The 26,507-nt window shown below is 40.7% G+C and overlaps 3 protein-coding genes across 6 annotated transcripts; 2 read left to right on the top strand and 1 right to left on the bottom strand.

The window, feature by feature from the left end:
* Positions 1-95: 95 nt before the first annotated feature.
* Positions 96-6,564, top strand: hacl1 (2-hydroxyacyl-CoA lyase 1). The gene is made up of 17 exons (XM_026185515.2): positions 96-313; positions 532-636; positions 726-766; positions 859-939; positions 1,014-1,086; positions 1,161-1,238; positions 1,359-1,453; positions 1,563-1,675; positions 1,755-1,890; positions 2,731-2,836; positions 3,010-3,093; positions 4,054-4,155; positions 4,326-4,480; positions 4,604-4,762; positions 4,850-4,957; positions 5,068-5,254; positions 6,369-6,564. The coding sequence occupies exons 1-17, from the start codon at positions 263-265 to the stop codon at positions 6,399-6,401; spliced, it is 1,707 nt and encodes a 568-aa protein (XP_026041300.1). The 5' UTR covers positions 96-262; the 3' UTR covers positions 6,402-6,564.
* Positions 6,565-7,716: 1,152 nt separating this feature from the next.
* colq (collagen-like tail subunit (single strand of homotrimer) of asymmetric acetylcholinesterase) lies at positions 7,717-14,645 on the top strand. Of its 4 annotated transcripts, none has more exons than XM_026183477.2 (17): positions 7,717-7,950; positions 8,461-8,570; positions 8,791-8,898; positions 9,721-9,765; positions 9,920-9,946; positions 10,744-10,815; positions 11,085-11,147; positions 11,233-11,259; positions 11,350-11,394; positions 11,477-11,512; positions 11,638-11,718; positions 11,824-11,920; positions 12,484-12,614; positions 13,760-13,879; positions 14,003-14,129; positions 14,238-14,340; positions 14,436-14,645. In XM_026183477.2, the coding sequence occupies exons 1-17, from the start codon at positions 7,854-7,856 to the stop codon at positions 14,503-14,505; spliced, it is 1,359 nt and encodes a 452-aa protein (XP_026039262.2). In that variant the 5' UTR covers positions 7,717-7,853; the 3' UTR covers positions 14,506-14,645. The 4 variants fall into 4 exon arrangements, with proteins under 4 accessions (XP_026039262.2, XP_026039264.2, XP_026039261.2 ...); XM_026183476.2 differs by having other exon boundaries at positions 7,720-7,950; positions 13,988-14,129; XM_026183479.2 differs by lacking the exon at positions 9,920-9,946.
* Positions 14,646-18,604: 3,959 nt separating this feature from the next.
* Positions 18,605-26,401, bottom strand: plekha8 (pleckstrin homology domain containing, family A (phosphoinositide binding specific) member 8). The gene is made up of 13 exons (XM_026183473.2): positions 26,240-26,401; positions 25,709-25,825; positions 25,441-25,596; positions 25,163-25,284; positions 24,796-24,954; positions 24,636-24,676; positions 24,304-24,422; positions 23,253-23,580; positions 22,367-22,452; positions 21,233-21,291; positions 20,699-20,900; positions 20,549-20,610; positions 18,605-20,444 (listed from the first exon to the last, which is right to left on the bottom strand). Exons 1-13 carry the CDS (start codon positions 26,277-26,279, stop codon positions 20,247-20,249), a joined length of 1,689 nt encoding a protein of 562 aa, XP_026039258.1. The 5' UTR covers positions 26,280-26,401; the 3' UTR covers positions 18,605-20,246.
* Between the last annotated feature and the right edge of the window lie 106 nt (positions 26,402-26,507).

A 26,507-nucleotide genomic window follows, 5' to 3' on the forward strand; every position in this document is an offset into this window, starting at 1 on the left:
ATAAAATATAGTATCTAGTCTACACAACTGAATTTCTTTTTGCACTTCTCGGTAGGACGTGAGGTCACACGCATTGGCTCCCGTGATTGGCTCGTAACTCGGAAGTGGAAGTAAGGGGGCGGATGCAGGTCCAAAAACAAACCAAGCAGAGACCTTTGCTCAAGGGCTCTGATGCAAACTTGCTCAAGTCGCAGTCCAGCCTCACCTTGTGGTTTGTGACAGTGCGGTTTGACATTGCGCTGCCTGCTGTCTCCTCACGGTCATGGACGAAGTGACAGGAGCTCAGCTCATCGCTGAGTCTCTAAAGGCTCAGGTAGGAATGACGTCGTCTGCAAACATGTGGCACTCCAACAGAAATATTCTCCCTGTTTGTGTCTTTGCTCAGATGTAACTGTTGAGCAATGTGTCAAAGTCCAAGTGCGGTGCGGTCAGGATCACTAAACTTTTCATAAAAGCATTTCCCCCTCTTATTAATAATGCTACTTTTTTACAAAACTTGTTCAATCCAACGTTCAACCAATCTCCCTGCAGAAAGTGGACTACATGTTTGGGATAGTTGGAGTTCCGATTATCGAAGTGGCCATGGCTGCTCAGGCTGCAGGAATCAGATACGTAGGAATGCGCAACGAGCAAGCGGTAACTCGTTGTTTTGTACAACCTTAGTAATCCCTAACAAAAGCATTGCACTGCCATGCTGACATCAAATAATTTCTGTCGCATAACAGGCGTGCTATGCAGCGTCTGCCGTCGGATACATTACTGGGAGGTAAAATCTAATTCTGTACCGAATAAGGTGAACAGCTGGTGCCCAGCACTGTTATTCACATGTTGCTGTTTCCTGTGGTTATCTGAATCCAGACCAGGGGCCTGTCTTGTGGTTTCTGGACCTGGGCTCATCCATGCCCTGGGTGGAATGGCCAATGCCAACATGAACTGCTGGTATGACTCCATAACCACTGCTGTGTACTGTACAACTAACAAGGTGTTTATGAAGTGATGCTGGCTTTGCACAGGCCGGTGGTTGTTATCGGAGGGTCTTCGGATCGAAATCAGGAAACTGCAGGAGCCTTTCAGGAGTTTCCTCAGGTAACACGTGTCTCGATGTGGATTTTTGCCTGACACCGCTTCTCTACGCTGATTCTGTTTCTCCATGTTGCCAGGTGGAAGCATGCCGCCTGTACAGCAAGTTTTCAGCGAGACCCAGCAGTCTAGAAGCCATCCCCTCAGTGATAGAGAAGGTTGTATAACAATGCCCTCACACTGTCTGTTTGTTCTTTTAATGTATCGAACAGATCTGGATGATGATGATTATTTTCATCACGTCTGTGTAAAGTTTTCTGGTATTTGGTTGGTCACAGGCGGTCCGCACAAGCATCTATGGGCGTCCAGGTGCTTGTTATGTGGATATTGCAGGCGACATGGTTAATGCTAAAGTGGAGAGGAGCAAAGTTAGGTTTGTTGTCATTCTTGGATTTAAAAATAAATAAATACATTTTTATGCACAGTATCACTCGTTAAACATCAGGTGTATAGACTCTCAGAGAAGTGTGTCTCTCGCTCAGAGAGGTGTCCTGCTGTCCACCTCCACCAGTGAGTTTGGCTGACCAGGGTTCAGTCACAGAAGCCATATCTGTCTTAAAAGCAGCCAAGACACCCTTGGTCATCATCGGCAAAGGTAACTGAAACAAAAGAAGCAATTGCCACCTCTTTTCAAATTAACTAAGCCTAACCAACCTGTGTTTTTCCGCCAATAGGAGCAGCCTACGGCAGAGCAGAGACTGTGCTGAGGGAGCTTATTGAAATGAGTGGCCTTCCCTTCCTGCCCACCCCGATGGGAAAAGGGGTTCTTCCTGATGACCATGCCAACTGTGTAGCTGCTGCACGCTCAAGGTAAGCCTCACACTGCACAATCACACCTGGTAGTAACCAGACAAAGTTGTAACAATCTGTAGAGCTTCTCCTTAATAGAGTAGTCCAGCAGAACTCTGTAACTTTAGTGTGTTTTAATCTTCCTGAAGTAGAAGGCATAGACATGCTCAGCAATACCCATGCAGGCTTTGGGGTTTAATCAATGCTCAGTTGATATTAACAGTTGAAACAAGGCTGGATGGATTGATGCCTTTGTGCTGTGTGTGCCAAAATCTGACCCTGCCATCTGAATGTTGCAGCAGAAATCCAGACTCATCAGACCGGGCAACATTTTTACAATTTTGATGATTGTATTGATGTATTGAGCTGCTGCCAACTGATTGGCTGGTTAGGTATTAATGTGCAGTTGAACTGGTGTACCTAATGAAGTGTTAGGTAAGTGTATAATAATACACTTATAAAAGTACTTGTTTTTTAAAAGCGATGGTCAGATTTTTCAAAAAAGAAAACAGTCTAACATCCAGACAGACGGATGTGTTTTGAGTGCAGCTCCTATTTTGAATGTGTTTTTAGCTAGAAGACAAAATTCACCTTCTATATGCATTATTAGGATCGAAAAACATTCTGCCTAAGGGAGAAGTGGCACGAAGTTTCTATTTCTATATTTTTTAGGCCAAGAATAGTTGACAGTACATGTTTAGATGGCAAACAAACATTTGTGTCATGGTCATCTATCTGGCTCCTAAATTCTGCATCTTCTAACTAGTCAGGATCTAAAATTTTTAGTCTTGTTTAATGAGAATCCATTGTTTGACCTCTTCTGCTGTTTGTTTTTTATGTATTTTTTCCCTTGTTACCCAGAGCTCTTCTCCAGGCTGATGTCATACTTCTGTTTGGAGCCAGGCTAAATTGGATGCTCCATTTTGGTCTTTCGCCTAGATTTAACCCTAATGTTAAGATCATTCAGGTATGTAAATGACCGAGTTTATGGTTTGAGAAAAATCAGCATTAAAAGATCTGGTTTAAAGCTAGTAGTCTATTTGGTTGTTAATCTTTTGCCTTGTCATGAGAGAGTTAGTTTTGCCAAATCTGGTGCTGCAAAAGCTGTAATGATATAACCCCACTGTGATCCGTTTGCAGGTTGACCTTTGTGCTGAGGAGATGGGCAATAACGTGAGGCCAGCTGTTGCTCTCCTTGGAGATATCAGTGCTGTTGCCACTCAGGTACATTTTCAGCAACTCAGCCCATTGGCTCATCTTTCTCTTTGATGTCTTTCCCATAACGTTAATTTAGGAATCAAAAGCAAACCTGTTTCATCAACATTTGCGCTAATGGTAAGAACCTGTGTAGAACTATGTTTTTCTCTCATAGATAATTCACTATAGCATAAGATCTGGTTGTACTTGTGCAGCTCTTAATGGCTTATTTAATCATTGGTTTTTAAGCCTGACGACACTGAGGTCTGAACACTTTGTTCAGAGTTTTTTGTTTGTTTTTATATTTTCTTTGCTCCTCTCACTGAATTTTCAGACTGAAATATGCGACAAAAAATATGTCTGTAAAAAGCAAAATGGCAAAAACAAAGCGTATTTCATATACAGAGGAGTTTGAATTGCTAATATATGTTAATTGAGGCCTGAGATGTACTTCTTGGGTTTTTTGCAGTTTCTCTGAGCGCTGCATGGTCTGACCTTGGGGTGAATTTGTTAATAAGATTTCCACTTGTGAATAATTTTCCTCACAGTACGATGATGGACTTGAAATTGTTTGCAAATGGCCTTATAATCATTCCCAGATTAATGGACAGCAACATTTGCTGAGATTGGTGTTGTCTTTCCTCCTCGGCATTGTGTTCACACACGACCACTTGCTGATGATCAGTTAATCAAATGCATTTGATTAGCAGCACCTGGCTTCTACATTCTCTCTCAGTTCCTATGGAAACAGTGAGGACATTCACAAGACTGCTTTTGCATTTTATTACGATTACATTGTGTTAAATGTCATGGGGTTGTTCTTCCTCTGAGGTTGCATCTACCAAATTTTAAGACCAGGTAAGGACCAGATGATTTCTTTGAAACGTCTTGTGCTGTATTTTTAGCTCGACTATATTCTCTATATCAGTGACACGAGTACAGTAACATTCAACTGTAATAGCAGTGTTTTTGTTTTTTTTTCTTCAGCTGCTACTGTGTGTCCGTAGAGATGGTTGGAAATACCCCTCTAACGCTGAGTGGTGGAGCACGTTAAAGAGCAAGATTGCTGCTAATGCAAAAATATCAAAGGTGGGTTTCACCAAAGTTCTTCTAATCCTTCCTTAGAATTTGGACCACCAATGGAAAGCTTACATTGTTGTTCTGTGCATGGTTACACTGTATCAGCCTGCCGATGACATTAAATTATATATTTAATCCATTTAGATGTTGTCTCTGTTTTTTGTGTTTCTTGCCAATAGGCACTTGCTCTACAGTCTACAGTGCCCTTGAACTACTACACAGTGTTTCATCACATCTCCCAGCTGCTGCCACATGACTGCATCATTGTCAGCGAGGGTGCAAACACAATGGACATCGGACGCACCATGTTAAATAACTACCTACCTCGACACAGGTAAGCCAGTCAAGCGCACTGACTTTTTTGTTGTTTTTTTTATGCTAACAAATCAATTTAGACTAAACTGTGAGTTAATGTATATCTATTAGATTGCTGTAAACTAATTTTGATGATGTTCAGACTGGATGCAGGCACTTTTGGAACAATGGGAGTAGGTCTCGGGTTTGCTATCGCAGCAGCTGCTGTGGAGGCGAGCCAGAACACCGGCCGAAGGGTCGTCTGTGTGGAGGGAGACAGTGCCTTTGGGTTTTCTGGTATGGAGGTTGAGACCATGTGCAGGTGAACTGAGTCCAGTGTTTCTATTCAGTATTTGCAGTTTAACCGTCTATTGACTTCACATTCTTCTCTTTGTGTTTTGTAAATCAGGTATAGCCTACCCGTGGTTGTTATTGTGGTCAATAATAACGGCATTTACAGCGGAGTAGATTCTGAAACATGGAAAGCAATGAAACAAATGGGAGAGCTGACCTCTGTGTGAGTGAGATACTTTTGAGAAAATGATCATAAAGTGAATTCACTGATAGTTTTTATTGATGTCTTATGCTATGACGTAGCAAAAGTTGTCTTACATCGTCACACTGTAGGGCCCCTCCCGTGTCCCTTCTACCTGACGCTCGCTATGATGAGGTGATGAAGGCGTTCGGAGGTCGAGGGTTGCTGGTGAGGACGGTGGAGGAGCTGCGCAGTGCCTTACAGCTTAGCCTGAGTGACTGGGAGAGACCAAGTCTCATCAATGTGCTCATTGACCCTTCCTCAGACAGGAAGCAGCAGGTAACTACAACTGTTAGGAGCACATGTTTATAGAGTCTGCATGTTTATAAAGTATGCAACAACATTAACCACGTCTTGCCTGCCAGACAGACTTGAGGGTGAGCGTCTCCCAGGTGCACCTGGAGTAAAATTCTCTACATGCACAGGCAACTCTAGAAAAATAATGCTCCACCTTGTGGTCACGGTTGTAATAACAACTCCTACCATAGTCAGAGCATCTCTGTGGCTCTATCAAATATCTGGACTTCTGCGCTGTGGAGCGTTTGCCGTACACTGGAGAAACATGGAGGGTCTAAGGCGGTCCGAACATGTTAACACAGTCTGGAATAAAGACTTGACATATATCACTCATATCAGAAATCTCATCTCATAGCATGTTTTACACCTTTGCAGCCCTGAGTCCTTGCAGACTATAAGCGGTACTATATGACAAAAGGCTGCAAATCAGATCACAGAATGTTTTTAGTATTTGGTCCTGGTGCACCACAGAAGGCATAAAGAGACTGAGTGACACCAGCAGACACAGCAGTAAAGCCAAGCCTGATTTAATCCAGTGTTTCTTTGGTCTCTGCTTTGCATACAATAAACAGCTTCATGTTTACTTGACTCTTCCTCATCCTTTGAGGGCTATGTTACCAACATGCCTCGCTGAGCCGTAATCCTCCTGCTCCAGGTGCACCAGAACTGTTGTATTCCACTCACAATCCCTCCACCTAACACCAACCTGACCTTTCTATTTCAGGGCTCCCATAATTAGAAAGCAAGGCCCTCCGTGTTTATGTTGAACGTATCCACGCAACCTTTTGCAGACACGGTTGAAGGTTGTATTGAGTAATGTATCCACAGCGCTGAGCTCCACGGCTGTGCCAGCAGAAAGACTTGTCCCTGACTTTTAGTGTTGCGCCTTTACCTTTCGACACCCAACTTTAATTCATTCCTGTCAGACTTGAAGCTGACAAGATTTAGTTTTGAAAATTTGAAGAAAACTTTTAGTTAATTTTTATTACCTGGAAAAACCTCTGTTTTACTGCTTAGATCTCCATTACAGTACAATATTCCTCTAGATCTTATTACACCGTATAGCTAATATAAACACTGTGTTGTCTGCTTGCAGGAGTTTCCTTGGCTCACACGTTCCAACCTGTAGATTTCCAGAGCGTTTCAGAACAGCAGTGACGGTTTTCTCCTGGAAAATATCAAACTGCTTTTGTTTTTCTGGTTGTTTCCATTAATTAATCTAATATTTTGCTATTACTATACTGTGAATAATATGAAAAATATGACTACAATAAAACATTTCACACAGAGTGCATGCTGTTTCTTTATGTCAGTTTTTTCCCCTCTTAATCTGGACTGCAACTGTGAGTTGCCCTGTTGAGTATTGCCTACATTAATGAAATGTAATAAAATTAAATCTGGAGAAAAGGAGAAAATAAACGCATTTGACAAACTTTTTTTTCTTTTTGCAAATGAACCAGCTAATCTTTACAGTTGAATGTAGAGATTTGTCAGTAATGGGGAAACTTTAGATGAAATCAACAGGATTTTTCTCATTTCCATAAGTTTTGTATCCTTTTCCACAACTTGTCTGAAAAATCCTAAATGCGCAACAAAAAAAGCAATGCAAGCTAAAATAATTTGGTAGAAAATTGCATTGCTTTGTATCTCTTAAGTTGCAAGCTTGACATGATTGCTTTTTGTAATTTATATAAAGAAAAAAGCATAATTTATCTTAACCTCCTAGGACCTGAACTCTTCCCCAGCATGCATTTTTAATTTCTCTTTGATATTTGGGCATATTGGGGCCCGATGAATGTAAAAACAAAGAATTACCAGATTTTTGTTTTTACCTTATTTTTGTTTTTAAGAAAAATCAGAGCCACATATGAGGATATTCGTTTAAAATTTTGATAGAACAGTAGCAGTATAATGTCCTTGTAAGTGGATATCAGGCCCATGTAGAGCAAAATTGAGTATTTTAGTCTAAATAACCCAAAATGTGATGTCCACACATGTGGACGCAGGTCCTAGGAGGTTAAAGTGCTGCTGAGAAGTAATGGAGTCTGTTTTTCTAGGTCCTTTGGAAATGCAGACACATGACATTGTGTAAAAGACTTGCCACAGCAGTATAGTGCGCACTAAATAACTTGATGCACAGTGTACTTCATCACAAAAAAACACATTCATCTAAACATAATTAGACTGTAGACTGATACATCTAAGAAAGTTGTAACATATTGACATCTTCATTCAGAATGCTCTCAGCATGTCTTGCAGAAAAGCACACAGAGAGTCTCACAACTTTCCCTGAAGAGAGACAATAACAAAAGCCCCCCACTGCAGTAGTAGAGATCTAATATTGGCACCAGGAGCAGCTGGCAGGCTGTCTCCTGTAATTTTAGTGCACACTGATGCAGAGGAAAGATTTAATGGGTATTGGTCAGCGTACCCTCTTCTGAGGGCGTAAAGGAGACACAGCAGAGTGAACGCAGAGGGAGGGGGGCAGAGAGAGAGGACAGTGAGAAGAGAGGGAGTGGAAAAAGACAGCGTGAGAGCTGCTGTGGATCAGAAATAAAGTCAGGCAACTATCCGGAGCAGCATGACTCTTCTAACACTTGGACTGTATCTGCCATTGTGGTTTTGTTATGGCCTGGCTCAGCCTTCTTTTCTGGACAACTTTGATTCATTCCCAGCAGGTAAGAGCGTTTTAATCCTGAGCTTGAACACTGTATACTGTACTGTGCGTGCACAGGAGCTGGTGGATTTGAGCTGCAAAAGCACGGATTCTGAAAGTCTCAATTTGAGATTCACGTGGCACTCATGATAATACCCTTGTTTTTATTTTCTTGTTGTCCATGAGGTAGGTTGGAAAGGCCTCTATAAATAGCGAGAACAGCTCCGGCTCTTCAGTGAGAGGCACATGGGCTTCATATCCGTCCAGTGCTAGGAATTCTGCTGGATGGGTGTCATGATTTGATAGTTTGCACCTGTTTCTCTGTTGCTTGTGCTGCTCCAGCATGCTGTAATTGCTTCAGTTTGTCAAATTTTTGATCTGTCCCGCCTTAATTTGTCGTAAATGAAGTTTTTCTCATCTCGCATTCATTATCGCGGGTGCAGAAGTTAAAACAACACACAAAAAAACCTTCCTGGCTTCATATACCTTTGATACCCTGTTTAATTTGTGACTGCATGCCCACCTTGCGCAGCTCTCAGATCACCGGATCAGCAGAAGAGGTTCAACCCATGCTGTTTAGTGAGTCCGCCTCCACCACCGCTGTTTCCTCCACCCCCTTCACTTTGGCGCCTCTACCCTCATGTGAGTCAAAGTCATGTGACTTTCTATTGTGAATCTCTAACTATTGACATGTCCTTGATTTATATCCAAAAACACCACATTTCTTACAGCCTTTTGACCCCTGGTCAAGAGTCTCTCGAATTTAATGTCAACAACTGTATGAATAGCATCAAACCTGCTCTTGCAAATGTTGTCAAGACCGAAGAAGTCATCGAATTGCATCTTTATTTATATTTTACAGAGTGATGGAAATTCCCGTGGTGGTCGCGAGTCTGATGTGGACAATAACAATAAAGTTTCTTCTTGCCCAGCAGGCCCTCCGGGGCCTCCTGGCCCCCCAGGACCTCAGGTGGGAAACCAGGCTATTCCTAAAACATCATGGCTATCCTTTTGTATCTGGAACCGTGCCACTGTTATTGGACTCTTCCAATAAATCTCTCATAATGTAACAGGATTCATCACCACTATAACTAAAGCGTCAGTCTCTGTTTCATGTTGGAGTCTACGTAGTTTTAAGGTGTTAAATATTAGTACCCCAACTACATATTAACCGCATGTCTTCTCCAACTTGATAGTTCCTGTATAGCAGGAGATGGGGATTTCTCTGGCCCATGCAACACAGCAACCCATTAACGCTCCACTTTTAGCTGAGACACAAATAGCCTTTTTCCACCGGCTGCCAGTGTCCCACACATCATTCTCAGAAACTGTCTGAAGAGCTGTCTGCTTGGAAACGAGCACTGGGTCGCGTAAATTCCAGGGCTCACCAAAACATGCTTGTGTCCAGGTGTTTGTGTTCTCTAGTGATTGAAAGATGCAAAGACCTTTCGGTTCAAAAGGCCCTCATAACCCAACCTGCTCCACTGTTCTCCACTGTGTTCCAGCATTTCATAAGTGAAAGCAGATTTACCAACTGATTGTTAAAGCTTTTGCTGCGGTTGCTCATCAGAGGTCCAACCGCAGCAGCATTTCTCTTTATCAAAGGAGGCCCACAAGGCAGCTTTTAAATCAATAGTGGCCACTCAGCCTTTAGCTAATTGAAACTGCAGCTTCCAGAAACAGAACAGATCTGTGGTGGGATGCTGTGGACAATAAAATGAATTTAGATGGCTATCTCTGTGATTTAGGAGCATATAGCACAAATCTAATGTTTTCTTTTTATGTTCATTAGGGTCCCCCTGGATTACCTGGGATAGCAGGGCCTAAAGGAGAAAAGGTAAGGAGTGTACTTATCGAAATTAGATAAAACTAGACTGTCTGCTTATTATTCTAATAAGCTAAAGTGCAACTGACCTTTTGCACACAAATGCTTTCTGGAAGTGCATTAAATGACTGCCGTCCTTGTCCCCTCCTCCACATCCTGTTGTCAGGGAGAAATAGGAAGACCTGGTCAAAAGGTGAGAGTCTCCATTAATCACTCCATTTTCTTTGCTAAGTGGATTTACTCAAAAAATGAGATACAATGCCTCCGCCTGCTCGCTCGCTGTAAGTCACAGTGCTGCCAGTGCCTGCTTGTGTACATCCCGAAATTGTGAGGATATACAACCTTGACAGGAGGCAGAACAGACACACTGACAGGAGGCAAATGGGTGCAGGGCTGCTGAGACAGGCTGTTTTTGTGGCTGAGGGACTTTACATGCTCTCAGTCTGTTTCTCTCACCGAAGCGGAGCATATTGCTTCCCTATCAACATTCCGCATCAGGCTAGCCTGTCCGACGGTCCTCCTTCTCCTAACATAAAGCTTTATTGAAAGTTCGGGACACACTATGTGATGAGCACAGGTAGAAGAGTAGCGTCCTCCTAAATGAATCAAAGCTGTCCAATGGGGGAGCTTCAGCGGCCTGACTGAGCAGCTTTGCAGCACCGCAGAGCAATTTAGCTTAGTGTTTCAGCCAGGTTATTAATCATTTTATTTCCCACAAGCACAGACTCCTGTTCTATATACAGCCCATCATTTAATTAAAGAGAGCAAAGTGACAGGGCTCGTTAAAGCCATTCTCCCCCTACATGTGCAGCAGCGTCTGAAAAATGCTGTAGTGAGCTGGCCGTCAGCTAATGCAGCAAATAATTCATTCAGACATATATATATATATATATATATATATATATATATATATATATATATATATATGTTCAAACAGGCATAAAAGGCTCTGATTTCATTAACTTAAAAAACAGTTATGTCTCCTGTCAGGGTCGGACAGGCCCTCCTGGACTTCCTGGGAAAAGAGGACCAACAGGATGGTCAGGACCAAGTGGGGCCAAAGTGAGTAAGTCATAATGTAGATCTTATAAAATATGTCAATATATGAGACCAATAAGAACCAGAATGGTTTATTACACAAGTCTGATTTGCAGTCAAATAAACTAAAACCCTGGATTACCAGTTATGTAACATGCAAACAGCCTTTCCTTTGGTGAACGCTTTACTGTAAACGTAATAAAAGAACCTTTAACGTTCAATGTCCGCATATGACATTTCTTATTTTAAAGACAAAAGCTCATTCAGGTTATTCATGTTTACCTTTGTGTCAGGGGGAGAAAGGTGACCCGGGGCTGATGGGTTTGCCTGGATCCAGAGGACCAATTGGGCCGAGGGTAAAATTTTACATATGCTGTTTAGTGATCTTTAGTGAGTTTTGTTTCATCGTGTTTCATGCTTGTTATAAATCTTTAATCCTAGGGCTTACCTGGGTATAAAGGGGAAAAGGTAAGTGGCACCATTCAGCTGTAAATACCGTAGGATTTATTGATTAACTACTTTGACAGTAAACTAAATGAATGTAATCTGCTCTGTCAGGGTTCCCGAGGTGACCGTGGCGAGAATGGGATGAAAGGAGACAAGGTGGGGAGAGTGTATCAGGAAAATTGTACATACACTTTGTAAGAATTCTGAATTCATGTTATGTACTCTTCCTCACTCGCAGGGTGCAATGGGTTTCCCAGGAATGCTTGGACAAAAAGTGAGTAATCCTCATTCACGCCAGTAAGGGTTCTGCCTTACAGTGTTAACCAGCTAACCAATTAAATTCATGTATTTGAATTCAGAATTTTTCTGATATAGATATTTTTTTTTTCTGTTATTGAGGGTGAAATGGGTCCAAAAGGAGAACCTGGAACCTCAGGAAACAGAGGACCCACTGGCCGACCGGGGAAGAGAGGCAAGCAGGTGAGGAGTTTGTGGGTTGCACTGTTTTACAGTAGTGATAGCAAGACAGTTGTACTTTTTGACATGTGGTGTAAGGAAATGACCCTGCACTGTTTTGAATTTAAGGGACTGAAAGGAGACACAGGAAGCGTTGGTCCTATAGGGCCAGCAGGCCCGCAGGGACCTCCAGGCCACCCCGGCCCTCCTGGTCCACCTGCAACAGGTGAAATCCCAAAGTAGATTTAAAACTCTTGAAAACTGTGGTCATAATTAAGTGTTTGCTGGAGAGATTTAGTTTGTGGATGGTTGTGTGTTTTTTTCCGTTGTGAGCGCGTGAAAACTTGTGCTGAAAGTGAGAAGGGAAAGCTCGCAGCCCGGTGAGTAAAGGAAGCCCACTTTGAAACTGTGTACGAGGTAACACCAGTAGTCTTATTTAGCACCGGAGAAATCGAATCCCCCCGAGCTGAAACAGGATTCTCTCAGCATGACATCATGTGGCTAAAATGGATTGACAGATGGCAAGCCTACAGTTTTACAAATATTATGTCAGCACATCATCAAGATGACATTTGTTATCTTGATCAAGTTCCTGTATGAATTATCCTGATTGTGTTTGCTTCTTGATTGATAAATCAAAGACGCTAGACTGACATGTGGTATTTATATCAGCTTGTGTAGGCTGTACACAACTCATTAATGCTGCTATATTCTGTCACTTTGGACTAAATATAGACCCACTGTTTGTTTATCCTTCCTTTTTTTCTCCCCCTCTTCCTGTATATGCAGGAGTCTACATGGTTGGAGCAAAGGGTGTGCGCGGTCCACCAGGGCCTCCTGGAAAGTGTAGCTGCAGCTCTTTGAGTAGTCCTCCATTTGAAAATTATGCCTCTACAGGAAATTATCTCAAAGTGCCAGCGGTGAGAGATGAATGGTTTGCAGTCAAATATAGAATAATCTGTGAAATCAGTGAAAAATCCACCAAATTAAAATGTAAAGAGTTTCAAAGGGTAATACAGTTGTGGTCAGAAGTTTACATCAGCTCATCATAGGCATCGATGCCATGGTAATTGTAGCTTTTTAATAACCTTTTGCAAACGAATGCTTTCTGGAAGTGCATTAAATGACGGCAGTGCCGTCCTCTTTTTCCAGGGTGGAGTGATTGTACAACATTGACCTTTAATGGCTTTAGGAAGGCTGTTTCAGCTCTTGATTTGAGCTAAAAAAAAAAAAAAAATTCATCCACTTTGTGCAATTTACTGGTACCACTGGCAGTAAAACAGCCCTGCAGAATGATGCTACCACCACCATGCTTGACAGCCTGTACAGTATTTTTAGTTTTGAACGCCTCACCTTTACTCTAAACATATGTCTTGGTATTCTTGCCAAATAGCTCAATCTTTATCTGATCTGATCATAAAACGTTTTTGCAGATGACATTTGGTTTTTCTTGGACAAAGCAGTGACACATCCAAATAAGTTGTTTGAACTGATAATCTTAAAATCTGCAGTGGTTTAAAAATGGCTTCAAGTGACCCTCCTAACTTGTATAAATCTAAAAGTCTCCTTCTAAGACCTTCACAGAATTCCTTGGATTTTCCTATTGTTCCAAGTATTGGTCAATCCAATGACTGCTATAAAACAAAGACAGTGAAGAGAAACTCCTTTTTGAGGTCAATCATGATAACTAGCGAGAAGTTAGGGATCAAGTTAGAAGTATATATTTGACCTTTATTTATACTTTTGGCTGTGAGTGGATTAGAGAAAATACAAAATACAAAAATTTAAAAAAAAAAAGATTTTGTACAATCATTCCAATCCAGAAAAAGAACACTTCAAAGATATCATTAAAAGCATCATGCCTGTGATAAATCTATTAAACTTTAGACCACAACTGGAAATAAATAAGCTTGAAAGATAAAAGGAAGGTTAAAGTACACTTACAGGAGAGATAGATAATGCTTGCAGACAAATGTTACCAGCTGGGATGACAAATGATGGTCTTCAATGTTATTTCATAAAGTGCTAAAATGCACGGAACCCTATTATTTTGCCTTTTATTTAGATATTTGTGGTGAGCAATGAGGAGGAACTGGAGCGCCTCCGCACAGATAACGCTCTTGCATTCCGTAAAGACCAGAGATCTCTCTATTTCAAAGACATTGATGGCTGGCTGCCAATCCAGGTATAAATGCATGTAGCAACAATGCAATGTGTCCTTAAAAAAACAATAGATATTGACTTTCAAACAGCCTTTTCCTTTTATGTTCACATTTTTTAAATTCTGCAAAAGACCTTTCCATTCCAGATCACGCCCTACCAGTCCATGGAAAATGCCCCCGATGATGAAGGTTACTGTGGGGACGGCATAGTGCAGATCTCCACCGGGGAGGAGTGTGATGACAAAAACAGAGTTGTCACCGATGGCTGCGTCAGTAAGTCATGCATCTATGTTACCGGTCCTTTTATAGTTCATTAGCTGTACTTTGCTGTGCACATATAACATGACCCCCCTGTGCCCCTGCTGTCTCATGTTACCATAGAGTGTAAACATGCCTACTGTGGAGACGGATACCGCTATGAAGGGGCTGAGGAGTGTGATGGAAAAGACTTTGGATACCAGACATGTAATTCATATCTTCCAGGGTAAGCATACAGCATTTGGGTACACAACCTTGTACTGCATGAAAAGATGTAGGTTATGAACTTGACCCTGAAAACGTTTTTCTTATGATTTGTAGGTCATATGGTCACCTCAAGTGCACAAGATACTGTACTATTGACTCAACAAACTGCAAGTACTTTACTTGAGGAGTTGTCTGGACAGTGCTGTGGCTCCTCTGTGTGTTATTTGCTTGGGACTTAACATGTAAAAAAAAAGAAAAAAAAAAGAAAAGACAACAATGCTCCAAGCAAAAACATGGAGGCTGCCAGTGATTCTGTTATGAAAGAAAGAACAAAACCTAGAAATATACAAACATACATAAAACTCATCTGTGTTGCTGCTGAGATGCCACATATCCCGGAGGTTATAGCTTGAGTCTTTGAAGGTGAAAATCCGCACACTGGAAATGCAAAGGAAGACTGCACGCTGTCTTAACGAGAAGGATTTGGACTGGCTTCCTCAACATGCCCAACTGGACCCGAACCAGCCTTTCAACGCAACAGTTGAGAGCCTCAATCGCGTACCAGTGGACGATGTTGCAGAGAAGCAGTAGCTGGAACAGAGGCATATTAATCTTGACCCAGTTACTGTTGAGAATAACAAGCAGTAGGACATCCAGAGCGATGGCCCGAGGTATTCTACTGCAGTGTGAATGACAGTGCACAGCATTTGCATGTATCTGGGATTACTAAAACCACGACAGCAGCTGTCACTATCAAAGCATGTAACCTATCAGTTTACTTATTACTGTCAAAACAACTTTCGTACTGTGTCCTCTCACTACCACGTCGAGATACAAAGGTAGGGATGGAGATAGAGGTGGTTATAGTGCACTACATACAGTATATATAGCGAGTTATGCACTTGTAATCTTTGAGTGAGACTGTTACTCCAGGAGGCTTGAAGCCTAGAAGTTGACCCAGCTTTGTTAGCTTGTGGTGGTACCGTACTGACAGGGACATTTAGTCTGGACAAGGTTTCAATAAATCCCCAAATCTTCTCAGGAACTAGCTAACAGGTAATGTAGCTCAACAAACAAAGCACCTTTTACAGGTATCCTCTACTGCTCTTTATAAATTACGCAGCAGTCACTGTACACTGAGGCAACTCAAGCAAAAGCTTTAACGCATCAACAATGCGCAGTACTGCAGGATTCAGTTTCCCCTCCTGTGCTGCAGTGAGAAATGAAATATACTGTACACGAAGGCTTGAAACTGTTATGTCCTTAATTTTCTCGGTGCACGGGAAGGGCTGGACTAGTCTGTAGCTGCTAAAGGGGGGAGGGAGAGGAACTCATATCGCAGTCAGTTTTCTGATCATTACTGTAAATACTCTGATACCTCTTTATCCAGTCTTTCTGTCTTACAGTATATACAGCAACAGTAAACTTAACAGTGTAGGTGTAGTCCGCTGTGTGTTGGGCACAAATGCTGAAAATGACTGTGCTGATATAAGCTGACATTTTCCATAAGCTACTCTTTGAGTCGCGGTGCCAAGGGAGACCTTTTCTCAGACATACCTAGATGTAGTCAGGTCTATAAAGCCTACAAAAGCAATCAAAAGATGAAGACTGTTAATATATTGTGTCCGCATGCTTGTGAAACTCTGCTAATGCTTCACCTTTGTCAAATACCGTTTTGTAAATCATCATTGCATTCATCAGCATAGCAGGTGTCTTAAGAACTGTCAGTCTTGCTCTGTTCAGAGAGAAGCAAAGCACTGTATGAATGACAAACCTTAAAGTTATGAACTGTGCCATGCACAAAGCTCGAGTACCGTTCTGGAAACTATGTTGAGTGTCGTGTCTGTGGCCTGTGCTGTTGTGTTCTATCTTAGACTGCCTATGTACAGCAATGCTGAAACGTGCATGTGGTGACGTGCTGTAAGGCTTTATGAAGCGTAGCAAGCATTGTGACTGGGGTAGTTCATTTTGTTTTAATACTCTGATATGATTTTTACAGTAGTTGTGAACTATTTAAAAAATGATCAAATAAAAGTGATATTTAAGTCACTCTCTTTATTTAAACTTAAACCTTGGTTAGCGGTTTGTCATGTCTGCTGTTATTGGAAAAAAAGCACACACACAAAAAACCCAAACCTAACTGGCATTGATGGAGAGGCTATTGATGTTCTCTTAGGATACAACACTCAGACAAAAAAGTAAGGGGGACATCAAAGTATCGCAGCAGTCAGCCGTTTGCTGAGTGCTGCGTTAATCTAAATGCAAAGCAGACCACACAGTGAACTCTTGCTGTTTCTCAGACGTGGCAATGGGTTTTTCGGCTTTTTATTCCATCTTAATGAAGCCTTTCAGAGCTGAATCTGTGCCTGGAGATGAGGCACAGCGATACAGGTTGGGGACAGACCAGCCGGCCACTGTTGCAACCAAGATGTTTGAAGCAGGATGAGACCATATAACTGTATTAGCATGCTGTATTCCTCTTCTAAATCACATCAGGGCAATTTGTCTACCGAGATGCCAGAGTAAAACCTTACCTTGGTGTATTTATGCCATCATGTGCAGTGCCCTGACCGGGGCAATCACATTTGTCAAACAAATGTCCCAGTGTGGCACTAAATGTCACTGAAATTCAAGGGCTGACCTGATTTTACTGGCTCTGTAATGAAAAGATGAGCTGTGGTCACAGAAGAATCCCTCAAGTGAAGTTTACCATTTGTGAAGTAAGGTCAAATTAACTTATGAGCTGTATCCCATGCATTTTATTAACTTATTCATGCAGTGTAACTTATAGCAAGCTTGGTCTATGTTCAGCTCACATAGGTATTAAAATGATACCTATGGAAAAATGACACTCTTTTTTTCCACTACAAGGTTATTTTAGTGTAGACTGACTGGTGTAGCATTACAGCTGTGGTACATGGGGCGATGCAAAGGAAACCACAGGACAGGAAGCTGGCAGAGACCCAACTGCTTCACCTAAGCCAAGTGAAAATCCCTGACCTATAGATAAGAACTGCTGGTATCCTGGGTGCAGTGGTGCTGATTAATGCACATGCAAAATAATCACTTGAAACAGAAAATGATATACAGAAGTATTATTTAAGATTGGTACCACAGTTGTTACGACAAACTATTTACTATCTGTTTCTTATTTGCACTCAACAGTCACTGTGTTAGGCACATATTGAAAACACTGGGTTGGAAATTATTTTGCCTTCAAAAATTTGACCAAAATCTTTTGGTCAAAATTGATAATAGCATCACTGAGTTGCTGCAGATTTACCAGCTGTACATCAGTGATGAGAATCTCCTTTTATGCCAAACACCCCAAAAGATTTTTTTTTAATTTAGCCTTTGAGACTGAGTGTCTCACTTCCAAGAGACCTGCTCCAGACAAACATATTAAAATTACAACAATAAAAAAGCAATAAAATGGCTAAATATGTATAACATACACAGTCATATTAAAACATGAACAAGTTCCCAGAGATGATTTCATAAAAACATTTGTATGTCTTTTAAAGTCTGCAAGTGAAATCAACTGAGAGAGCTTCTGCAATGTACTGCATGAAGACAGGGCAGAAAAGGACAATGCCTTCTTCCCAAGCTCTGTGCGAACTGATGTTGCTGAAGATGCTCTACTGCGTTGAGATCTGGTGACTGTGAAGGCCGTTTGAGTACAGTGTACTCACTGTTATGTTCAAGAAACCAGTTTGAGTTCATTTAAGCTTTGTAGCATGGGACATTATTCTGCTGGAAGTAGCCATCGGATGTTAGGTACACTGTGGTTATAAAGGGATGGACATGGTCAGAAACAATGCTAACATGCCCAAAGTGTACCGACATCATTACACCACCACCACCTGCCATGACCATTGGAAGGGAGAATAGATGCATGCTTTCATGCAAAATAAACATCCAAGGGACTCTACCATGTGAATTTCACAAAAGAAGTGGCATTCATCTGACCAAGCAACATTTTTCCAATCTTCTATCGTCTTTGCCTTTTTCAGATCATTCCCTGTAAACCCCAGAAATGGTCATGCAAAATAGGAAATTCATTGGAAGTCATAGTAGTTCAGCAGTTTCTGATCTGGTACCAACAGCCATGCCACGCTCAAAGTCACTTAAATCAAGTCACTTCAGCAGGTCATCTGCACTAACAGGTGCACCTAATAAACGGACAGTGAGTGTATAGTTGGCACAGTAAGTAAAGAGCCTTTACCTCTAGGCACGTAAACCACATGGTAGCATATTTAACTTCAGCATGACAGAAGACAAACTGCAACTTAATTATGTTTATTTTGCAAAAAATCAAATAGCATCTTATTTACATCCATAGAAAAAACAATTATTTGTTGTAATATTACAACAGAATATCTAAAGGATTAATATTAAAACTCATCAGAAATAAGCCTATTGCACACCTGTGATGTAAACCTACTGCAAATGACTTATTTACTGTACAGGAGTTTTTAAGTGTTTGCATTCTTAAAATAAAAATAACAATAATAAAGTTGAAAATACTATCCGGTAAGCTTCTTTTTAAAGCCCTAAGATAATTTTCCTGCTTTTTTGTTATGTTTTTTTCAAATGGCTCAGTGAATTTGCAGTCAAATGTTAACCCAGCCTGCAAGAGCAGTCTTACTGATCATTTCACTAATTGGACATCAATAAAATATTAAGTACACCTGGTAACAACACTTAACAATGGTATGTACAATAGCATGGACGATAAGCTGAAAATGGTTACTGTTCTGTAACTACCACTTTTAGGATTACTCATTTACTCACTTCAAGCCCTTGGCCTGGCACCTGTTGCTAAATACACCAAACATGCAGTAAAAAGCATGCCTTATGAATAAAAATGTCCATACATTCACACAAAAGTTGGACAGAACAATTCATGTCATTAATGTGAACTTTATAACTTATGGTATAATAAATAGACATTGTAAAAATGCATAGGTTTGTGCAGATGTCCACATGAACAGCAGTTGTCAATATTTTTAACAGCTATGCGGTTTCCTTTCTTGTTTTCAGTTACTGTAGGCAGCAGAGGCTAAAGCCATTCACATGACAGTTCCTTTTTGGTCCACTTGGAAACTTTGAGCAACAGCTCACAATGACATTATGTAAAACACAACAAATCCATTGTCAAACTGCACAATCTGAATTCATTTTCAGGGAAAAATATATACACATAGTAATGTTTACTAAGCTTTTATAGTAAGTACAGGAAAATATTTATATAACTGACTAAAAGTTAGCTTAGTACGTAATTCAATCACATACTTAAGACACATTTTGGGAATAGTTTTTGCTTTTTTTTTTTTTTTTTTGCTAAAAAAAAAAAAAAAAATAGTGCTTTGTGCTAGTTGGAAGCATCATCGTATCTCACTGAAGCCAAGAAGAAAAAAAACAACATTGATAATAGTTTCATATTGATCATACTGATCAATTCAAAGGGAATCAAACAATTTTACAAGGAACTGACCAGAACCAAATACCCTGTGCTTAAATACCTTAAAGCATGTAGAGTACGCCTTAAGCCACAATACAGCAACAACCAGAAACAAATGTCACAATGAATAATTATGGTTGGAGTCTGCATAATCAGATTAGAAACACCTTCGCTGTCACCGGTCTCTGGAACAAGACTTGGAATTTAAATCTCCTCAAACCAACCTTAATTAATTGTACTGCTCAGTTAAACCCTTCTCGGGTCGTAAGTACACACATGAACACCCTCTTCATACCAAAACCTCTCCTGCTGTAGAGTTTAAAAACTACTGAAACGTCTCAAAATGACACGAGACAGTCTCACACTACTTTGTACACCTTTCTTCCAGCAGTTAGCCACTACTCTGCCCATTCAGAGGGGCTCTGTTCTTCTCTGAACCGTGAGCATCTCTTGTTCTTATTTCACACCACCTCGTCAGACTCAAGGTTGTATTCTTCATATAATGCATCAAGAATGGCCAGCTGCTTCTCCATGGCAGGCAGATACACTCCCAGATCCCTGTGCATGCCGTTGATAAAATCGCTCTTCAGCTTGTCACCTTCTCTTGACACTAAAGCAGCTGTGAAACTTTGATAAGACGGGGAAGCTCTGAGCGCCAACTGGGGGGGGAAAAAAAAAAAAAAGTCAAGTACTTGTCACACAAAGAATAAATATACTCAGAAGGTATTAATACTGGACTGGGTAAAAAAATAAAAATACCTACAGCAAATACACCACGGACAACCCACCCGTGGTACTGCCGAAGAGTCTTCCCATAAGCGTTGTCTGGGTGAAAGAAAAGAAGGAACAATTCAACACTTTTACGTGTTTGAACTTATGTTAAGATGTGCATTGTAAAACAGAAATGCATTACTTAGTGCTCCCTGGATGTCTTGCTCTCCAGCGTTGACTTCTGACAGAAACTCCTTGAGGAACTTCAGCCCTCGTCTGAGCCACAGCAGAGCCTCTGTTGCAGAATTGCGCACCTGGGCAACATCTGTCTCTACTTCATGCAGCACAATAGACTGTAGTGTAGAAAAGCTCTCAGGGTCTGACCTCAGCTTCTGGTGAATTTTCTACAACAGAACACGAGACACTGTGACATAGTACTCTCTACTCTGGTAGACTGTTCTGACTTTCAACGACTAACTGCAATTAATGAATATTTAATACACAGTATATAGTTAAATATGCTTGTTGACAAAAAATATTAACAAGAAATGGACAGAACACTAAAGCTAAACAAAAAAGGGGAATGAAATAAATACCTCATTATTGACAAACTGTATGACTGATTGGACTCTACTCTTTAATGCAGTTTTGAAAATGTGATTGAATAATTTAGAGCAACTTTTAAAGACCAACTTCACTGTTATTCCTTCGATTAACCAAAATCATGTGCTCTTACCTTTATGTTTCCGACAAAATCCATTTTAACTGGTGCAAACACTGTGGATCCCAGTTTGTCTGAGAAGAGAGAATCTATGATAACTTTTTTTTGCTGGTTCCGAAGCACAGATTCTCAACTTGTGTCCTACTTTGAGTGCACAATGTTTTGATGTTTTTAAGTAATAACAGGCTGCTTAGATGTCCTTCAGATTTAAACTAAATATAACACTGAAATGAGGGATTACGGTGCACTCTAAGACCTACTGGACTGTATTAAGTATAGGACACACACAGACAAAAATAGGTTACCATCACTGTGGGCTGTAAACTTTCAAACAAAGCTGGGAATAGGCTTTAGCTAAGAGGTCACGTTAGTTCAGATACAAATTTAAGCTTATTGAGATGTTTTATGTGTTTATCTATAGACAACCATTACATACATCAAGTTTCTCTCTTATAAGTAATTTTAACTTTAGAAAACAGCTCACTGTAAGTAACCTTTACTGATGTCAGTTCATGTGAAATACAGACTAACATTCCCTTCGACCTCTTACATGTGTGCTAATTGAAAGCTGTTGTTTAAAGATAATTCCTAATAATCCTACTTCAGCCTTGGTATTTGTTAACACAGGAATAACTCTGACAAACAAGGCAGACCCTTTTTATAAAACAAAACAAAAAAACAATGTTTTTGGCTCCATGTTACTCAGGTCTTGCACTTCTTCACTTTGTAATTCTGTGAATGGCGACTTTTTATCATGACGTAATACACTGTGAGTAACAAAGTGTGCACACAGCACAAAAATGTGCATGACCTAATTCTTATGATTAACCTTGTCATATGATATTATTTTGGGCTACAAAGAACAACTAAAGACAGACATACATGTGCAAAAAGAAAGTAACAGAGACATGAAGGAAAAGTGTGATGAAGAACCTGTGATAGAAAGCTGCCACCTCATTAATTGCAAAGATTATGAAGGACAGAACATGTACATAAAAGAGGGGGAAAACAGCAAATGAAAGTGATTGTCTTTTTTTTCTTTATCGGAGTTAAAAATGCTGAGATTACAAGAAATGCAAATGGGAACCATGAGAATTAGGAACAGGGTGTCAGATAAAGATGAAGAGAGGCTTAAAGTAACCGGCCTACCTAATACAGGTACTATTGCATAGCATGAGTCCAAAAACTCTTGTGTAGGGATACCATTGTCGTCATCCAGTCTTATATCACTAAATCTAAAAAACAAAAAACAAGAAGTAGAATAGATTCAAACAGCAGAATATATTAGAGGGAAGCTATCCCATATCAGTTTTTATTTGACCAAAAGCAAACAAAGAAAACATGATAATAAAGATTAGAAGAACAATACTGTGGATGCTTAATCAACATCCACACTAATTAGAGGAGCATACATTTCAAAACCAAGCCAGAGAGACAAGTCACACAAAACATCATGCAACTCTGACAAAAGTACCCAAGACTACTTCATCTAAAACTTAAAAGAGCGGTGGTTTTCACTAATCTTTCCCTTTGTTTGATTCCTGCATTACAATAACATTCACCTCAAACAGTACAGATGTAAATCACACTCTAGCCACATGTTCGATTACACTCTCAGAATCTTAAAAAAAAAAAAAAAAAAAAAAAAGTATTTGAAAAAGAAAGAAAAGTTAACAAAACAGGTTTACAAACCCAAATATCAGACGAGGGCCTCTCTGTGTCATGTGATCAAGAGAGAACACACTGATATAAAACACTTGACTGTAAGATCTTAAAAACTGACTTTTTCAAACTTGTTATTAAACTATTCTGTGCAATACTGCAGCACTATTATTATTAACAAACTAAGTCACTGTGCAGTCTAGTCAGAAGATACAGCACAAGCGCAGAGCCTTAGTTACAAATATACTATACATATAAATTAAATGAGTTTAATACTGCAGCAGTGAAATATCACAGACAATTGTATACTTAAATTCCCACAGTAAGTAAAGTGTCCTAAGGGATGTGAGCTTCCTGAGTGGCATTTTCATACCTGTGACTCATTGTGCTGAAGAATGTTTCCACCTGCTCTGTGTCTTCTGACTCAGTTGACTTTCTGGGAATCTCGCCTTCTTCTTCACCCTCTTCTTGGTGCTGAAGTCGAAAATCCTTCACGTCCCCATTGTTGTTGTCATGCGTCTGACTTTGGTCCACTTTGTCCATCTGCTCTTGTCCTATCTGCTTTTGTTCATCATCTTCACTCTCGTCATCCCCCTCTGCTGGCTGGTCATAGTGTTCAATCTCAGGGGTGGTCTGGGTAGTAGGTAAGCTAGGATTAACTTGATCCTTGTGGACTTCTGAGCTGCTGGCTGTTTCAGTGTCTGCATGAAACAACGATGCATGAGTCTTTTTGCAAATTAGACTGTCAAAAATCAGTCTAGTGTCTACACATTTTTTTTTATTAAACACGACCTATGACCCTGAGAAAGCTACTCCAGTAGCATCACAAATTCACAGTTGGTACAGCAACTCAAGCCATTTTAGGTTCCTCATCTCTCCCTGTAAGACAACTTTCTTCTTATTGGCTGATGCTTGCAAATAGAAGATTTGAATAGCAGGTGGGTGAAGCAGCTGCACCCAGAGCCAGAGCTGTATAGCTGAGATGACAATATGAAGAAATACGAGCACTCACAAAGAGACAGCTATCTTTTTAAATGCTATATTGCATATATTAATTTATTTTCTTATGCTACATTAAAATACAATATAAGAAAATAAACATTAAAAACCTCTGCATCTCCATTGACTTACTATATAGATCCCAATCAAAGTAATAAAGTATGAAAAGACTAGTCTTATTTCTCAGCAATGGCCCCTTTGTGTAAAGGCTTTGTCACTGCTAAGGGAAATGTAATAATGGAACAAGTCATCCATCACTGTACTCACTAAAAGACAATAATCTATTCACTTCAGTTCATAGAATACACAAACAACAACCAGGGCCCTTGAGTGCTGTGTAGTCTTTCCTTTGTGGAATGCGGTAATGGTTTTTAGTTCAGGAACTTCCCCAGCAAGAAAAGCGAGTGGCTGGCAACCTGACCTACCTGATGGAGAAGATTGGTTTTCTGGTCTGCCTGGCTCATCTGGTCCCTCTGGCCCGGAGTCAAGGGTCTGGCTGTCATGTGCAATTGTTTCTCCTGAGGTTTCGGACAAATCTTTCCACCTGTAATATGTTTCAGGACAATGTGTCAATTCTAAAAAGCTGGGACAGAAATTATGCCCTTGACAAAATGCAACAACAATGGCAGAATATCAACAGAAACCTTTTGAAACTGTATTTTTGTTTGAACATCTCTTTGCTCTGTGCTACCTTTAGCACCTACGTGGCACTTCATGAGCGATAAAATCATTCAATACAGTAAGAGAAGCCACCTACTTTTCTCCAAGGTTCTGATTTAAATGATGGCTGTGTTTAATCTGTGGAGACAGCACAACACAGACAAACACTGAGTGACTACGCATATTTTGATTTTTGGAAAACAATCCCAGAGCAATTATACTAGCTTGCCCACACAGAGCTGGTGAGAGAAGTATACCTTCTGAGGTTTGATGGGTGCTACTGGAGGAGTTCCTGGTGGACTCTGTGTTGCCAAATCTGTAGTGAAAGTACGATTTGCTATCTGCATGCATTCCTCTAGAGTCTTAAGGAAAGTCGTGCATGTAGACTTCACCATATTCCCAGTGTCTAGACCCATCTGAGAAGGAAACACAAACATACATGTTGGGTGTAGATTGCTAACGAAATCTGCTGAAATCCAAGCCAAAAGACTCAAGACGTATACAACAACTGTTTCTTGTCTATTAATACGTACATAGCAACTGCAAACTAGCTACTCTATACTGCAGTTTCACACTAACAGCAGCATATCACATTTCATCAGCTCATCCAAACTTTAACCTTACCTCTGGCGTGTCTCCTAGCTCATCATTCTCCTTGATCTTGTTTACTTGTTGGAGGAGAAGGTCACAGTACAATCTGAGTTCTGACATCTTAGTTTTCAGCGCCTCTGTATTCTCCTGAAGCTCTGTATTCATTGTGCACACAGACAGCAGATCAGAGTTTGAGAAGTCGTGCAAATGCCTTACAACACTTGTATGTAAGTATGGTCTGTACTATTCCAGGTCTAAACGCTTTGACCCTGTTTTTACTTGCAACAGTATCTTGTAAAGTATCCAAATACCTTTTTCTCTCTTGGTTCGGTTGTCTGTAAGGCAAGCTTTGGCTGTTCCCAGCGCCACCAGCCATTTCTGCCTTTCTGCTGCATTGATGGCTCTGAGGTAAAAGTACTGCTCTCCTGGTATGGTCAGGTCAACTCGTGTAGAGTCAGAGGAATGAACTAAAAAAAAAAAAAAAACAGCAGCAAGCAAGGGAACATGCCTGTCAGTACTGCACCCAAAGGATGCTTGCTCTGGTTAAACCGTGCACAGAGTAAAGTGGAGCACACCGACCTTGGATTTCACAAACGGAAATTTTAATGCTGCCCTTGCACCCTTTCCAGGCATCTTCTTGAGAGTCATAGTAGGACAAAGTTCCTCCATGAAGCACAAACCAGCGAGGCTGCCAACCTATAAAGCGTATGGGAAAAATAAGTGAATCAATGCTGTGGCATTACTGTAAACTGCACTTAGTTTTTAGCATTAGAAAAGTCATCAACATACAGCGTTACCCAGCTTCGTGAACTTGACGAGTCTTAAGTTATGTTAGCAACAACTAATTGGTTGTGAAGTCAGATTATAACGACAGGTGGTGGACATGACCGAGCGCTGCTAGCTAAGACTGACGTAACGGCTCAACTCTAATTCACTGAACAGCTAATTTATCAAAGATAGGAATGCTAGTGGTCAATACGCTACCAAAGCTGGCGGGCAGCTAACGGTAGCTCGTCCGCTTTAACGTCACAAACTCGCTGTCATGCTAGCTAGCAGCCTCAAAACGAGCTCTACAACGGAAAGCACGCAAAGACTTTAGTGTTAACCTACCACTTATGTAATTGGTCCACTTATACAGCATTCCTTCCATTATTTAATTGCGTGTTTTTCCCGTTCATTACTTGTTTATCACAACAGGACGTGATGCCCAGCTGACTGTAGCGACTCCATTGGGCCCGAGTGTGATTTTCGGAGTAACGTCCACCGCTTTGCATTCCAACTACGTCGATAAAAGTGCGTAAACTTTTTCGTGAATCTGCCACTAGCCGATCCTGAGCGTTACTATCGCCTTTCTTCACCACACCCCCGCCCCCCTCCT

This window comes from Astatotilapia calliptera, chromosome 11, assembly GCF_964374335.1.
Source record: "Astatotilapia calliptera chromosome 11, fAstCal68.1, whole genome shotgun sequence".
Taxonomy (NCBI): domain Eukaryota; kingdom Metazoa; phylum Chordata; class Actinopteri; order Cichliformes; family Cichlidae; genus Astatotilapia; species Astatotilapia calliptera.

Coding starts and splice junctions, on each gene's coding strand:
- colq (XM_026183476.2), top strand. CDS start 7,854: ATGACTCTTCTAACACTTGGACTGTATCTGCCATTGTGGTTTTGTTAT. Junction 11,148..11,232: donor GAGGACCAATTGGGCCGAGG/GTAAAATTTTAC, acceptor CTTTAATCCTAG/GGCTTACCTGGGTATAAAGG. Junction 14,130..14,237: donor TGTCACCGATGGCTGCGTCA/GTAAGTCATGCA, acceptor ATGTTACCATAG/AGTGTAAACATGCCTACTGT.
- plekha8 (XM_026183473.2), bottom strand. CDS start 26,279: ATGGAAGGAATGCTGTATAAGTGGACCAATTACATAAGTG. Junction 24,423..24,635: donor AATCAGAACCTTGGAGAAAA/GTAGGTGGCTTC, acceptor AACATATTACAG/GTGGAAAGATTTGTCCGAAA. Junction 20,445..20,548: donor TTGTCCGTGGTGTATTTGCT/GTAGGTATTTTT, acceptor TTCCCCCCCCAG/TTGGCGCTCAGAGCTTCCCC.
- hacl1 (XM_026185515.2), top strand. CDS start 263: ATGGACGAAGTGACAGGAGCTCAGCTCATCGCTGAGTCTCTAAAGGCT. Junction 1,239..1,358: donor TCCCCTCAGTGATAGAGAAG/GTTGTATAACAA, acceptor GGTTGGTCACAG/GCGGTCCGCACAAGCATCTA. Junction 4,763..4,849: donor GAGGTTGAGACCATGTGCAG/GTGAACTGAGTC, acceptor TTTGTAAATCAG/GTATAGCCTACCCGTGGTTG.